The 16,073-nt window shown below is 41.6% G+C and overlaps 2 protein-coding genes across 3 annotated transcripts; one reads left to right on the top strand and one right to left on the bottom strand.

The window, feature by feature from the left end:
* Positions 1-317: 317 nt before the first annotated feature.
* Positions 318-8,509, bottom strand: mon1a (MON1 secretory trafficking family member A). Of its 2 annotated transcripts, XM_034121848.1 has the most exons (7): positions 8,379-8,509; positions 6,936-7,087; positions 4,652-5,026; positions 3,336-4,101; positions 3,077-3,224; positions 1,883-1,999; positions 318-1,602 (listed from the first exon to the last, which is right to left on the bottom strand). In XM_034121848.1, exons 2-7 carry the CDS (start codon positions 7,057-7,059, stop codon positions 1,579-1,581), a joined length of 1,554 nt encoding a protein of 517 aa, XP_033977739.1. In that variant the 5' UTR covers positions 7,060-7,087; positions 8,379-8,509; the 3' UTR covers positions 318-1,578. The 2 variants fall into 2 exon arrangements, with proteins under 2 accessions (XP_033977739.1, XP_033977738.1); XM_034121847.1 differs by having other exon boundaries at positions 318-1,999.
* A 269-nt stretch (positions 8,510-8,778) lies between these two features.
* traip (TRAF-interacting protein) lies at positions 8,779-15,757 on the top strand. The gene is made up of 16 exons (XM_034122011.1): positions 8,779-8,949; positions 9,880-9,998; positions 10,088-10,145; positions 10,235-10,321; positions 10,475-10,514; positions 11,033-11,160; positions 11,249-11,343; positions 11,542-11,655; positions 11,744-11,831; positions 12,864-12,953; positions 13,046-13,134; positions 13,215-13,367; positions 14,039-14,084; positions 14,165-14,269; positions 14,372-14,422; positions 15,168-15,757. The coding sequence occupies exons 2-16, from the start codon at positions 9,901-9,903 to the stop codon at positions 15,273-15,275; spliced, it is 1,350 nt and encodes a 449-aa protein (XP_033977902.1). The 5' UTR covers positions 8,779-8,949; positions 9,880-9,900; the 3' UTR covers positions 15,276-15,757.
* Positions 15,758-16,073: the final 316 nt, after the last annotated feature.

The raw sequence follows: 16,073 nt of genomic DNA, 5'->3' as shown, positions 1-16,073 counted from the left end.
CCTTGTTCTAAGGCGTAATCCCTCACTAAGAAACATCCGGGCACTATTTGTATCCCGCTCTAATTGTACAGTTTCCTAATTGTTTAGGCAACAAAGTAATATTTCTGCGGGTCTCATGTTGTTCTCCTGAAATAACCCACTCGTGATGGTATACTTTTAAATACTTGAAGTCTTTTTTTATCGTCGATTATTTCAATGAACTTGTATACAAAGTAAAAAAACATCAATGGACCTTGAAGTTAAACATTTGCCTGGAAGATGATGAAATAAAACATTAAAACAAATTAAAATAAGAAAACACCAAGGTCACAGCCCAGCAAGACTCATACTCTTTTTATTACAAGCCATAATTATTCATATTTAAGTCATCTGTAATTCTGCAGCACCCTTAAATTGGCTTTGCACAATAACCACCAGTTCAGGCGTGATTAGTGGAGGCGGATGTGGCAACGGGATCCTGTGAAATACAACGAACCTTAATGATTAGACACAAGAACATAACATATCACACAATACTGTTCTTAACAAATGTGATAATATGGTAAAGCAAGAAAAATGTCTCATGGTCAATGAAATAATTTAAATTTCGTGATAAGACATTAACAATGCAGTAAAAAGTTTACAGAATCATAAACACGTTTGTCATCGGAGTTTCTTTTGCATAAAGAAGGTGCATAGAGGTAAAAACGACATACAGTAATTGATCATCACGTAAAAGATAAAACATAATAGGAATGTGGTTAACTATTATCTATAACAATACATCCCCCGCAGGTCCACAGAAATTCCAGTTTTTCAATTGAAATGTTATTCTTGACTTTAAAGAACTGAGCACCACCATTGGGTCATTGATGATGCTGCTTTCATCCGTTGTTTTTTACATTTTAAGTTATAAAACAAATCAAGATAAAATTGCTTTCTTTCATTGCACAATCATCAGGAGTCTGTGAGTTAGATTAAAAGAATCAAGAAGCAAGGGGGGAGAAAAGCATCGCTCCGTCAATCAGTAGTTAACACCGAGCTGCAGTTGTTCAGGGGTGATGCTTTTAGTTTCAGGAGGTGAGTCTGCAGACAGGCTCAGGATGGGAGAGGACTCAGGATGTGAGAGGACTCGGGATGTGAGAGGACTCGGGATGGGAGAGGACTCGGGATGGGAGAGGACTCGGGATGGGAGAGGACTCGGGATGGGAGAGGACTCGGGATGGGAGAGGACTCGGGATGGGAGAGGACTCGGGATGGGAGAGGACTCGGGATGGGAGAGGACTCGGGATGGGAGAGGACTCGGGATGGGAGAGGACTCGGGATGGGAGAGGACTCGGGATGTGAGAGGACTCGGGATGGGAGAGGACTCAGGATGGGAGAGGACTCAGGATGAAGAGGACTCAGGAGACTCAGGATGTGAGAGGGCTCAGGATGTGAGAGGGCTCAGGATGGGAGAGGACTCAGGATGGGAGAGGACTCAGGATGGGAGAGGACTCAGGATGGGAGAGGACTCAGGATGGGAGAGGACTCAGGATGGGAGAGGACTCAGGATGTGAGAGGACTCAGTATGTGAGAGGACTCAGTATGTGAGAGGACTCAGTATGTGAGAGGACTCAGGATGTGAGAGGACTCAGTATGTGAGAGGACTCGGGATGGGAGAAGACTCAGGATGGGAGAGGACTCAGGATGAAGAGGACTCAGGAGACTCAGGATGTGAGAGGGCTCAGGATGGGAGAGGACTCAGGATGGGAGAGGACTCAGGATGGGAGAGGACTCAGTATGTGAGAGGACTCAGGATGTGAGAGGACTCAGGATGGGAGAGGACTCAGGATGGGAGAGGACTCAGGATGTGAGAGGACTCGGTATGTGAGAGGACTCAGTATGTGAGAGGACTCAGGATGAAGAGGCGATCCTCCTCCTTCCTGATCCACTTCAGCAGTTTGGTGACAGCAGCGACGGCCAGGGCCTTCGTCCCCAGAGGACTGAAGCAGAGGTAGAGCTCGAAGCCGCTCGTCACCTGCAGGAAACAGAGGGAGAGGAATCACAAATCCTTTATTCGTCCTACAGCGGGGACATTTACAGCGTCACAGCAATTGGACAGTGCAGATAAAAATGCAAAAATAAGATGAGTACCAGCATACCACCAACATATTAATTGAAGAGGCAAACACATGCGGTGTTACAAGGTTTGCTCAATGTGTAACACACTATTCTATGAGTGATTTAGCTCTGTGTGATATGTGAAATGCAAAGGACCAAACTGACTTTCTAGATTTATTTATTTAATTCGGATTTTATTTATTTGCAGATATACTTTTGTATTAATACAAATAATTCATACCTATGCAAAGTATGGCAGATTAAAATGTTTGATGTCATGATTAAAATACATTGTGTTCGAAACATTAATTTAGGATTTATAGTAGTGTTAAAGTCACCGTCTAGATACATTATCTACATGTTCATTAATGCAGCACACTAAATTACAAACATTATTAGGCTATTTTATTTAAAATGCTTTCAATTTTTTCTTATCTTTAACATAATTATTGACAGTTTGGATGAGAAGTAAATAATATTTGACATTGTTTGATACATTTTCTAAAGCATCAATTATAATATTTCAGCCACGAATATTCACAATGTTGTCCCGCTCTGCTCTGAGGCATTTCCTAATTTCATGTCTGACACTCTATTGTGAAAACTGAGCCCACAGCAGTTATGAAATCCTGTTAAAGACTACAATCATCTGAAAAATTTGACAATTACTGGTCCAAATGGGTTTGGCACATGAAGAGGGGGGGTCACATAAACCTGAGATAATTCTTTTATTTTTGCTTTACTCCTTTTGGTACAATAATCTATAATTCTTGCATAACTTTGCTACTACTGTATGTTTCACACAGATTTGTTGTGAACCCGTTGTGAGGGAGATCTTCCCATATCACAAGAATAATTGCTGAGAACATATTGATGATGTATTACCCCAGTGACCTGTATGTTGTATGTTGTTTCCTTTGTAATGTCTTAAAAACTTAAAATTAAAGTATTAAAAATAAATAAAGACTACAATCATCTGATCTCCCAGGCTTACCCACGCCAGCAGGTTTTCAGTTTCCCCACAGCGGTAGACGTAGCGGAGAGGTCTGGTCGGGTGGTGCAAGCTACTGTGGAGGTCCTGGTACAATCCCATCAGCCTCTCCTGCTCACAGTCAGACTTATACACATCAGGGAACTCTGGACTGGAGAGGAAATTAAGAGGGAGGAGGGATGACATGATTATCAGAGGTTTTTTTGCATGATTGTGACATTAATTAAACACATGAAAATGTTTGCTCAGACGTCCCGCCCACCTGGTGTACAGCCCTGAGCTCTTTGATTTGTACAGGAAGTGCCTGAGCTCCAGGATGCCCACCTGCTCCACAGAGTAGGTGGGAGACTTCAGAGCCTCCTTCAGAGCCGGGTAGGCGCTGCGCTTGCTCAGCCTCTCCATGAAGCGCTGCTTGCAGTCGGACATGTTAAAAAAGTCCTCTCGGTCGGTGGAGACCAGGATGAGGCAGAGCTCGGACGCGGGCTCCAGGTAAGAAATGTGAGCGTGGAAAAATCCTGCGGTGTTGAACTTTGGCAAACAGATCGGCGTCCAGCCCTCGCCTTCACGAAACGAGGAAGAGGAACCGACGAGGTTGAACACCAGGTGCAAGTCTATGTGGTGCAGGAACTGGTCCTTCTTCCTCAGCAGAGTGACCAGGCGGTCCCCTGCCAGCAGGATGGAGAACACCAGGTTCTTGGACTTGGCGGCCTGCAGGCTGGAGGACACGGTGTCCCGGGTGGAGCTGGCCAGAGGCAGGCAGGTGACGGCGCTGAGCAGCAGGCCAGGGTCTCGCTCCAGGCGGGTCAGCAGGTTGTCCGTCAGGTACTCGGAGCCGGACAGCAGGCGGCGCAGGTCGTAGTTCTGCTTGTTCTTGAAGATGTTGTTGAGCTGGGTGAGGGTGAGCAGGCTGACGATCTGGTAGTAGATGTACTGCAGCTCCCGCAGCAGCTCCTTGTCCGACTGACAGGTGCGGGACACGCCCACCAGCACCAGAGGGCTCTTGGTGAGGAACACCACTTTACAGCCATCTGAGAGAATATGCAGAATATTGATTCAATATTGTTCATAACACACACTTTTCACACCGTTTTTTCAACTTATTTGGGCTTGTTTAGTCTTTAACAGAGAGATAGCTTTGAAAAGGGGAGACAGAGGGGATGAAACGTCCAAAGGGGCGAGATTTATGAAAAATAATGTCACCACAAAAAACATGCCTTTCAATCTTATTGGACAATGGATAAAAAGAAGGTGTTTTCTGCTCTGAGTTGAAAGCTGCACTGTGATTAGACACAATAACACAGACCAGCCCCTTGGCATAGTTAACATGGTAGAATTAGAAACCCTGTATCTCCCCATTTCAAATGGATATCTCTAATAGAGGCTAAACTGGCCCAAAAATTAAGAAATAAAATAAATGTTCCCGGGCCGATTTAATTACAGCCTAAAACCAGGAAAAAGAAAATGTATAACAAATTGAGATATTCAAAATCCAAGAGGATTCACACTCAATTCACTATATGGATATCACGTCAAAATATCACCTTTCCCTAATATCATGAAACCAAAGTACAGTCTGACCTGCTTGGATGGAACGGATGATGTTCTTCTCGGCCTCAACGACAGACACCAGGGCCATCATCACCCCCATGATGCTGGACAGAGCCTCCTCCGTGCCGTAGCGAGTGTAGATCGGCTTTCCAGCGTCGCTCAACACGAACACGTGTTTCCTGTGGCTCCTCCACGCCTCGCTGGTCACGTCTTCCTCCTTAGTCCTACTCTCTGACGTCATGTCGCTGCTGTGTGGCTCCTTCTCTCCCACCAGCACCTTCAGCTCCTCTTCACTCTCTCCTGATTTGTTGATTTCGGCCTCCCTCTGAACTTCTTCCTCAGCCTCAGCGGTCAGATCCTCGAAGGACTGAGCATGGACGAACATCGCACTCTTCTGACCAGCACCTGTGGTGATGAAAGTGAACATGATGGTCAAATGTTAAGCAGAGTTATACAGAATAATCCTTTAGTGCACATGGTGTTTTTTTAACATAGTTGTAAAAACAAACTTCAACACATTTGATTTAGACTTTTCTGGACGTTTTTTGGTCAAGACAATTTTTGGTCAACAAGAGAAAATACTTTAAAGGGTAGAGAATAACTGTTTGATTTGGCAAATGTACGTCTGGATAGTTCCCCCACCTCTTTAGAGCAACACACAACCACTTTCCTCACAAGATTTCTGATGAGAACTATCCAGGACTGTCTCAAACTCCAATGACACATTCCCAAATCGGGCTGATTTTGGCCGAAAAAGGCAGCTGAAAAAGCTGGAAAGTGATACTGAAATACTCTCTTAAATGCTGATATTATGCCATGTTTATTCTTTTACTGAAACAAACAGACAAAACATTTCCCAGAAGGAAACATGTTGTTTTGGCACACTGACTGATATTAGCAACAGCCTGAGAAAAGCCTAGATTAAATGTGGTATTAAGGAATGCGTTAAAAAAACAAGAATGGTCCTTCTTTAGGTTGTCAGACAGAATAAACTCCCGTCATGGTTAATGTCAACTTAGGAAAGAGAAAGTAGGAGAAGAATAGACTGATAATGAATCGCTGCACAAAAATGCAAAAATGTCATGTTTATGTCAAGACTCAGAAGAGCTAATCCCGGAAAGGTTACGTCACATCTGTCAAGAGTTGGATTTGTTCAAGCTGGATGTGACATACCTCAGCCGCTGATGACATGCTTTTACCAGGACATGTTTCTTCTGTAGGAGATCTCTGCATTAATACAGTATAACAGACCCTGTTTCTGTCTTATGACTGTTGGCAAGGTTTCCCTAATGCATTAAAGTTGTTCCGTCACATATAGTTAAAGAGATTATTACAGAACTAACAATCTAGTGTCACAGAGACCCAAATAAAGGATGCATTTAGAAGCTCCTTGTCAAGTTTATTACAAGAGCGCTCCCCTCAGAGCGAATTGGTAGTTGAGTAGTTACAACGCAGGCCATATAGGGAAGGAGGCGTGTGGCGTAGTGGACTAGTGCATTGGTGTTTCAAGAGGTTCAAACCCCACTGCAGTCAGCATGTCGTTGTGTCCCTGGGCAAGACACTTCACCCCACATGGCTCCTGTGGGGATTGTCCACAGTATTGAATATGTAAGTCGCTTTGGATAAAAAGTGTCTAACAAGTAACATGTAATGATATAATCGCAACGTCAAACCCCTCTCTCTTACTCCCCTGATCTTCTGTCAGATAAAGATATTTTCAATATTTCTTTGCACAAACAGGATGTGCAAAGTCATGCTTTATCACTCACACACACACAATCACACAATGCTCAGTGTGAGTCCTTCCCATTAGATTGCACGCGTAAAAAATGGGGAACTTCACTTTTTGACATGGTACAATAAAGTATCATGAATATACTTTCACAGCGTATTCTGATGCAAATATGCTCTGCTCCTATTTTGAAGCTTTTTTGGCTGGATGCAAGTAAGGAAATAACAAATAACTTGAATTATATGTCAATGAAACTCTGCATAAGAGTTATTACTTAGCATTCAGGACGGTGGATCTCTACTTATCCTTAGTAGTTGCTTTGTATAAAGGGACACAGGTGTACTGTAAACAGTTTACTCGTGTACTGTAAACGTTTTTTATGTTTTCTAATATCATCTTGTGGGTCTTACCACAAGATGGAATAACTCAAATAAAATGACATGTACATGCCATAAGACAACACAACTTCCTCATAATTGTAGCCTACATAAGTAAAGGACTTGAGTAAATGTACTTTATAATATTCCACTGCTGACTTCAGGTCTGTGTGACTGAGTCTACTGACAATCTGACCACTCTCACCTGGTTCTGTTCCCTCCACCAGGCCCGGGAGGGGGCTGTCCGCCCTGTCGGAGCGAAGGTGTTCCCCAGGAGCCAGAGTCCCGTTCTCCCAGGAGGCCGACGCCCTCTGGGAGTCTCCTTCCATCACTGCTGCTCGTGTTAGGGACACACACCTGGCAGAGAAACAGAGAGCCATGAGACCAAAGGTCAACAGCTTAGTGCATGACACATGGCTGATGATCAAGCTGGTTGTGACCTTTAGATATATATATATATATATATATATATAGTTATGGTTATGATATTTGGTCCACATTGACAAGACTAAAATGCTCTTACTTGTTCAAAAACAGCATAATAAAATAATCATAATGTAATTGTGTGAAAAGATCAACTCTGCATAAGAAGTACTTTCACTTTTGATACTTGAAGTAAATGACGCTGATAACACATCTTTACCTTATGTTATTCTGAAATGGGTCATTGTGCAGAACTAGTACTGCTTTTGCATATTTTGATGCTAGTACTTTTACTTGAGTAACATTTTGAAATCAGGACTTTTACTCGTAGTGAAGTATTTTAAGACCATAGTATTTGTACTTGTACTTAAGTAAAGGATTTGAGTACTTCTGCCAACACTGATGTGCTACTATGATGACATGTTATGGTCTGACTTTAACCCTTTATATTTTACGAGCAATGTTATAACTACAGCTCAGTTTCACTTCCGTTGCTAAAGTTACAAGCTGGTGTGTTGCTAAATCCAAAGACAAAATAAAAGAATCCTGTAACCAGTGGTGGAAAGTCCTGCACAATTTTGAGGAACTTGTACTTTCCTTGAGTATTTCAATTGTGTGCTACTTTGTACTTCTAGCCCACTACAATTCAATGGTAAACTGTGTACTTTTGATCCACTACATTCATTGAATACCTTTAGTTACATTGCATATTTGGATTAAATTGTGAAATGTAGTCACACCTGTAGTAACATTCAGAAACTATCCTGCAGTAGAACAAGTAATTAAAACCATCAGCACCTTTACCATCTTTGATTAACACATTAATGCATTAATAATCATACTCAAACCATATGATTTTCTGAAATGGGACAATTTGCATGATGAGTACTATTACTTTTGGCACTTTGAGTATATCTTGATGCTAATACTTTTGTACTTTTACTAAAATAACATTTTGAAAGCAGGACTTTTACTTGTCACAGAGTATTCCTACATCTGAGTACCTCTCCCACCTCTGCCTGTAACCTTTATATATACAGTCTATGCCTGTAACATGTCTCCTTCGTGTTTACACTGCTTCAGCTGTATAGAGGCGTACGCTATGCTAACGAAGAACTCCAAATGCTAGCTAACTTTAGCACAGTAGTAGTTTCTACTGCTAGCTGTCCGTTTGTCTTCGCTTTAGCAGCTCTCATGACTCGTTTGAAACATTCACAAGTGTTACCTTTCATTCCCGGAACTGTCTGCATGTGCTCCACGACTCGCCTGTCACATTTACTGCAACTAACAGTAGATAACAAGCAGGAACATGACTGTAGTTCTTCTTGCTGGTTGACATGCCCTGCTAACGGTTAACGTTAGGTTGCGGAAGTAGGAATTGTGGGTAATGAAGTTCTCTTCCAGGTAAATGCTTTAGAGTAGAAGACAGGACGATTTTAGTCAAATAAAACCAGTTATTATCAACGAATATCTGTTATATGGAAGCTTTTTTCACCCTGAACGAATCAAGTCGTATTTAAAGCATGCAAAATGATATTTTCAATTACAAAAAGTGGCCGTAGAATCCCGACATTGAATTAAAAGTGTCCCTAGTTTACGAGCACCACCTGAACGCAGCATTAGGGGCGGGACTTGTGTTTGAACGTACAGCGCGGAAACGGAATAGCAATTGTGTGTTGCTGTTAGCTAAAGTCAACAGCGTACATTTAACTCGACTAAATGTCTTATTCCACACTGGATTAGGGATGCTTTATTCTCATTTTAAGGACAGCACAGTGATTTAACGTCTTTGGATAGTAAGTATGACAATTGTTGGTACTGCAGCTAATGTTATCTGGAGCTAACTAGCTTTTGCGTGGCACAATGTTGACGACTGCAGGCCTTGTTGTGTTAAGCGTGTTAATGTTAGCTAATTCAATTCAATCTTTATTTCAGACTCAAGGTCCATATCACATACAAAATGACAAGATACACATCAATAAATAAGATTCAAAAGCTAAACACAAAACAAATAAACAAACAGATAAAAAAAAACATAAAATCAGTCCAATTACAGCTAGCCACACATGCTCACTGTCTGTGGAGACTATTGCGCCAATGTCTCCAAATCATGGAAGAGAACCGAGTAAGTAACCTCTTCACAGGGTTAATTAAAATCGAGATAACATGATTGTCAGAGTCTTCTAGGCGACACATGAATTTATACATTACATTTCTTAAAAGGGCTTGACAGGTAGGTACCCCCAAGTTAACAAACAGCTTAATGACAGCTAACATTAAGATTACAGCTTTATCCAAACAAGGTCCCGTTTATGCTAAAGGTTAACATAACACTTTGTTTACGTCCTTTAAAAGCGGCTGCTGTAACGTTAATGTCACTATGCCAACAGTACCATGTTTTTATTTATTGTCAGAGCTGCACAACCCTCCGAGTATTTTGCACATTTGTATACAAAGCTACCTCTTTTAATTTCTGCACAGCTTTCCACTTTTCGTAATTGGAGTATTTTGTCATATTATATTGGACGTAGTTTTTTGGTATATCTATGTTTCATGTAAATATTTCTCTATATTTTATTTAATGTTATACTAGTTTTTAGTAGGGGTTGTTTTTCTTACACTGTATCTTCTTTAACTCTGTTCATGTATGCACCATAAACACCAAGGTAAATTCCTCATATGTGTGAATCCACCTGGAAATAAACCTGATTTCTGATTCATAACAGGAGGATCCCTGTGACAGCAAGATGCCTATCAGAGCATATTGCACAATCTGCTCCGACTTCTTCGATCACTCCAAGGATGTTGCTGCCATCCACTGCGGACACACTTTCCACTATGAATGGTACGTTAATGCAGATAGTCAAATATACAGCATTTAGATTCTGACACTTCTTTAAATGTCTAATTGTTCCCTTTCCTCTCTTTGCTTAGTCTTCTCCAGTGGTTTCAGTCAGCCCCTACAAAAACCTGTCCTCAATGTCGAAAACACGTACAGTACTTTACATTATCAAACAACACTGACAGCTACCTGGACCAACATACATTTCTAGACTAATACTGTTGTTCACTAATGTGTAGGTCAGCACCAGACACATCATCAACAAGCTCTTCTTTGACGTTGGTGGAGAGGAGGAGGGCGGCTCGGTGGACCCTGAAAGTTTGCAGGTAACAAACCTAGAGCATCTCAAAAATACAACCCATTTTTTTGCAGATAAATTGTTAAGGCTTCAGAGAATCTTGTACCCGATTGTCCTTCTTGTCATCACATCATCTGGATGTTATTTTGCATCTCATATTTTTGTCTTTTGTCTTTCTTAGAATGAACTTGATCGAATGAAGGTGCTTATAAGCTCTAAAGGTAAGAAACATAACGACGTGTTTAGTGTCTGAGGCTGGATTGTTAAGAGCAGTAGTTCATCCGCGGGGCGTTGTGGCGCAGTGGGCTGTGTGTTTGATAATCAGATCAAGGGGGCGTTGGGGAACTCCAGTTCGAAACCAGCCGCCACTGCGTCACTGTGTCCTTGGGCAAGACCCTTCACCCGAATTTGCTCCTGTGGGTATTGTCCACAGTACATGTATGATATCAGTGTGTACTTGTAAAGCGCCTTGATGACTTCGAGGTGTGAAGATGGGCGGTGTGGCGCTGTGCATTGATTATCAGATCAAGGGGGCGAAACCCCCCCGCCGCTGCGTCTGTAAAGCCGTTGTGTCCTTGGGCAAGACACTTCACTTGAATTTGCTCCTGTGGGTATTGTCCACAGTACATGACCATTACATGTATGTGTAATGTGTATTTGTAAGGAGCGCTTTGAGAGTCATTGAAAAAGCGCTATAATAAATATAAGGATTATTATTATCCATCTGATCACTTTGCAGAGCGAGACTGGCGGGACAGACAGAAGGTTTTGGACGGTTTGAGGGACACTGTGGACAAGCAGAACAGAGACCTGGACAGCGTACGGAAAGAGATTATGGAAAAGGAGATGCTCTGTTGTACCCTCAGAGTAAGCTGTCTGGTCTCTTGTTTAAACTAATTTCATACTCACTCCTATTGTCTCTGCAATGCTCTATTTGTATTATTGTTTTTGACAGAAACAGATGACGTACCTGGAGACACAACACAACGAAACTCAGGCTTTAAAGGAGGAAGCCCGCAGACTCAGGACCAGAATGAAAACCTATGAAAGGTATCTGCAGTCTCACACAAAAGTACTGTCATCTTCCGGTTAGGTCACACGTTATAAATCACAATATAAACAATATATCTCGACACGTACAGAGATATTACCAAAATCGTAACTAGTAACGAAGGAAAGAATTTGCCCACTTTTCGTAATAGCCTTCATTGTAAAATAAGACTTTCTCTTGCTGCTGCTTTGCCCCAGCGTGGACGTGTTGCTGCAGGGTCAGAGGTCAGAGGTGGAGTCCATGATCACAGATATGGGGGTCAGCCAGGCGGCGGTGGAGCAGCTCTCCATCTACTGCATCTCGCTCAAAAAGTAAGAAAGATCATTTTAACATCGTTTTTGATCTTCAGTCCCTGTCTTCACTCGCGGTGCATTTATCTCCTTGCTTCCTTCTTTACAGAGAGTATGATAATCTGAAAGGAGGCCTGAAGTCTTCAAACGACATGTGTGAGAAGCTGAAGAGGGAAGTGCTCTCCTCAAACCACAAGGTAACTTTATATTGGTAGTAGGGCTGTACTGAATATTTGTTTACCTTTTCTTTAAGCTTCTGTTGAGGTTTTATGTCATTGTATTTTAGGTGCTCATCAACAAAAAAACACAGTCTTCTATTTAACTAAAGTTATTCATTGGATTCAATTAATGTTGTTTCAAATTAAATCAACAGATTGCTGCTAGACCTTTGACTGTGTGTGTGGCAAGCATGAGGGTAAACTGTGTTGGACCACAGTGAAGAGGTTGTTTCAGAAAGACTAAACATCCTCAATGTGGATTAAGGCAGAATATTTGTTAAATTAAAAACCTCTTAAAAAGTAAATTTTTCTATTTCTTTTTCATAAGAAATGTTGTGTTTGGATCTCTAACGCTCTGGAGTTGTTGGAAATGTTTGGATCACAGGAGTCGGAATAATTTTACACAACTACTGAAATCCAACTGTCGAGATAATAAAATGCTAATATTAGTGGCTTTAAAGGTAGGGTAGGTAATTTTGAGAAACCGGCTCGAGTGCGCTAGAATTTGAAAATACACAACCGGAGAAAATCTGCCACTTCCTTACAGAGCCCCTCCTCCAACACACACGAACGCACACATGACCAATGAGGGCACGAGATAAGTTTGTGCCCCGATGGAAGGCTGACAGGCAGGTAGGCCATCCAGTTATTTTAGCCGGGCCGGCTCAGATGATTGGTCGTGCTTTTTACAGTATTACGGCTTCCACAGATGACATTTTTTTATGGATTTTTTTGTCAAAGCACTTAAGATATTCATTGCTATCGGGATGTTAAGAGCATTCCATGGAATATAACAAAAAGTGTATCTCGAGCCGTTTTCTCAAACTTACCTACCCTACCTTTAAGCAAAACAAATAGTCAGCAAAAAAAAAGTGTGAATTTTGAATTTGAATGTCAACGTTATGAATAAAGATTCAGACTATTCTGTACAGCCATCGTTGGTAAGTTAACACACAATCCATTTTTTTAAATGTGTAAACTCTAATTCAAAGATTGTTTAACTCTTTGTAGTTACAAAAGGCCACCATGGAGGTGAATAAGACAAACGAGGACATGAAGTCTCTGCAGAACGATCTGGCCAGTGCTGACAAGGAGATCTCTGTAAGGAAAATCCAACAAAATAAATATTATTCATTACATTTCAAACCAAACAAAGTCCTGGTGGTGATTCCTGCATGTATGTCCGTCCACAGAGCCTGAAGAAGAAGGTGGAGTTTCTTCAGAGGACTCTCAGCACCCCGACGCGGACAAACGAAGCGCTGAGTCGCCTCGTCTTTGAGAGGTGAGTCGCCCAGCCTCAGACTGAACTCTCCTCTCGCTTTGACTTCATGTGATTTACCGATGAGGTGTCCGTCTTTTCAGCCCGGCCCCGATGGAGCTGAAGCAGCCCCGCCTCCACTGCCCTTCAGACAGCATGGACATTGACCTCAACATGACCTATGACATCACCACGCCCAATGATGTGGCCAAGAAACCGCAGTTCCAGTGCAAGAAGATGCGGCTTGATCTTCCGGCGTGAGTTTGGTTAATTGTGTTGATCTGCTCTGAGGTGACTGTGGGAGTTTCTGTGGAAATAGGTGGATTTGGAATGAAGCAGGAATGTCTTAAAGGTCCCCTATTATAGTGTTTTTCATCAATATATTATAGGTCTCAGATATATACAAAACGTGTCTCTGAAGTGTTTGGCTCCAAACACCAAACAGATCATTGCAGCATCCCATAATCCCCTCTGTTTCAGCCCTGTTTCAAAAGTACTGATTCTCTGTCTGTTACTTTAGATGAAAATAAGGAGCCCCTCCCCACGCCCCTCTGAGAGATATTTGGTTAAAAAGAACTCAATGGTGCTCAAGGAGGAGATTCAGGTGATAAGGTGGGGGGGGGGGTTACCTTGGTTGGTGATTGGCTAATGGTTACACAAGCCAAAACATCGTTATGACATCATAAAGTGGCCAAACTCTGATCAGCTCATTTTCAGACGGGTTTTTATATAAATGGATCAGGAGAAAAAGAGAGAGAATCTTATTTCCTGAAACTTTCAGAGTCTCTTTACACAGAGCGGACACATGTTGATGTAGAAGAGACATGAAGAAGAGGGGACACATGTTGATGTAGAAAAGACAGAAAAAGTGGATTTTGCATAATAGGTGACCTTTTAATGTGTTGTGAAAAAATGCTTTGTTTTTCAGGTCGTCGGTGTCCAAGCTCAACGTGAATAGTTCATCGCACAGCAAGGTAGCTTTTTTAATGCCACTCAACGAGGTACATTTAAAAAATGTTGCACAGGTCTCACAATTACTCTTTTCTTACCTCAGACTCGAGAGGAGGATGCTTCCATGGATCCTTTCTTTAAGAACTCCCTCCTCTTCAGAAAGAAGATTTTCGGCAGCATGTTGGACCCTCAGAGGAAGCCGGGAGTTGTACGTACTACAAAACCATCTCATGCACTTACGGTTGTCATTTAAAAATGTTTAATTTGTGCCTATGCTCGTTTTAACGAAAGAAAATGTTTCTTGTTTCAGATGAGAAGTGGATATGATGGTTTGGGAGGACGTACTAAATTCATCCAACCTGTATCCTTTTCTTTCTGCCTTGTGGATTACATGTGTCCAACAGGTGTTTCTTGATTTATACTTACTTAGTTGACTTACTTACTTATTTATACTGTAATGTTTGTTGAACTGTTCATCTTTGCTGAGTCTAGACTTGTAAACCTACTGTTTTAAAAGGTTTAGGCTTAGCAGAGAGACACAGATGGCGTCTAGCTAGTGAACAGAGCTATTTGTTCCCAAAAGAGATGGTGGAGATTAAACCAGATTTCACATTTTGGACTACAGTTGTCAAAAACAAAACTAAAGCAATTGTTGCCAACATTTTTCTCATAAGAATAAAAGTGGTTGAGTTTTAGTAACTTTTATCCCAATCATCGATCCCTTAGTCACTGTTGGAATAACGTCCGTGCAGTTCTGTTAAGCTCGTTCTGGGAGACACTTAGCCATACATAAATAATATTAACAAAGCATTCATATTTATCTTTTTGTGGCAAGAGATATTTCCTTTCATTAAACATTGTGCTTACTCCTCCTGTTGTAGTATCAGTGACCATTACATGTCGGTAATGACAATGTAATAAAGGAAAAGCATTTCCTTCGATACGGTCAGGGTATCAAGCCATGTTATTTAACTATCTTCCACATTTTCAACATGGACAGGCCGAGCATAACTAAGTTAAACAGGAAAGGGAAAAGTTGGACATGATCAGAAAGGAATTAGACCTCTGTAAACGGCATCATTCCTTAACCAAGCACTCCCACCCAGTCTCCTTTATCAGAGATTCGCCCGCTGATGAAAGCTAAAAGGAAAAATGTGTGCAGGCCTCCACCCAAGATGGCCACCTGCCTGACTCTGGACGGCTTCCTGGAGTAAGAGCCGACCTCTCCTTCCCCGGTCGTGGGGTCGGAGGTCATCATAACGCTGCTGCTGTGAGATGAAGCGTGTTTGTTCTCCGCTGGCACACAGAACCAGCTGGGCAGCGGTTCTGCCTCCCAGCACCAAACAGGACTCTCTCATCAAACTTCATTCAAAAGCAGTGACTGACCTCCCACTGTACTACAGATGCTGATTGGTCACATCAACAAATGCTGTACATGTTATTTGTGTGTAGATTGAGACGTATGTGGACACTTTGTCCTGATTTTCTTGTTCTTTCTTTGTGTCTGTATGTGTGCGAGGCAAATTGACTTATTTGCAAACCATTGGGATGTCAGCACATTGTTCACAATGCATCTGTTGACTTCAGTTATTTGTATTTAAAACACCAGCATGTGTATATACTTAGATTTTTTTTACTTTACATGTTTTTTCGAATGTAAACCAACTCGAATAATAAACAATATTTTTTTTTATTACGGTTTGTGTGGGGTCTACAAACAATTCCCTCTTGACTGTGCTTGTAGCCACAGTACTTCTCCTGCAGAGGGCTGTACAGACGGTGTTTTCTCAGAACAGTAAATGTATTGTGTTAACTGCTGAAACCATTACAGAAGGAAATCCTCAACATCTTAAACACCTTCAGTAAAACCTGAGTTCTGAAAAAGTAACAAAAAACACACTGCAAATCATATCCTGGTAAATAAGGGACTGTTGTGAAATTACTTTTGTTTGCAGAAATAAGAACATTTCATGGTACAAAATCAAGTTTTCTGACCAGGTTCCCATGCATGA

Source organism: Trematomus bernacchii, unplaced genomic scaffold (genome assembly GCF_902827165.1).
Source record: "Trematomus bernacchii unplaced genomic scaffold, fTreBer1.1, whole genome shotgun sequence".
Lineage (NCBI taxonomy): Eukaryota > Metazoa > Chordata > Actinopteri > Perciformes > Nototheniidae > Trematomus > Trematomus bernacchii.
This window is presented reverse-complemented; position numbering and strand designations above follow the sequence as displayed.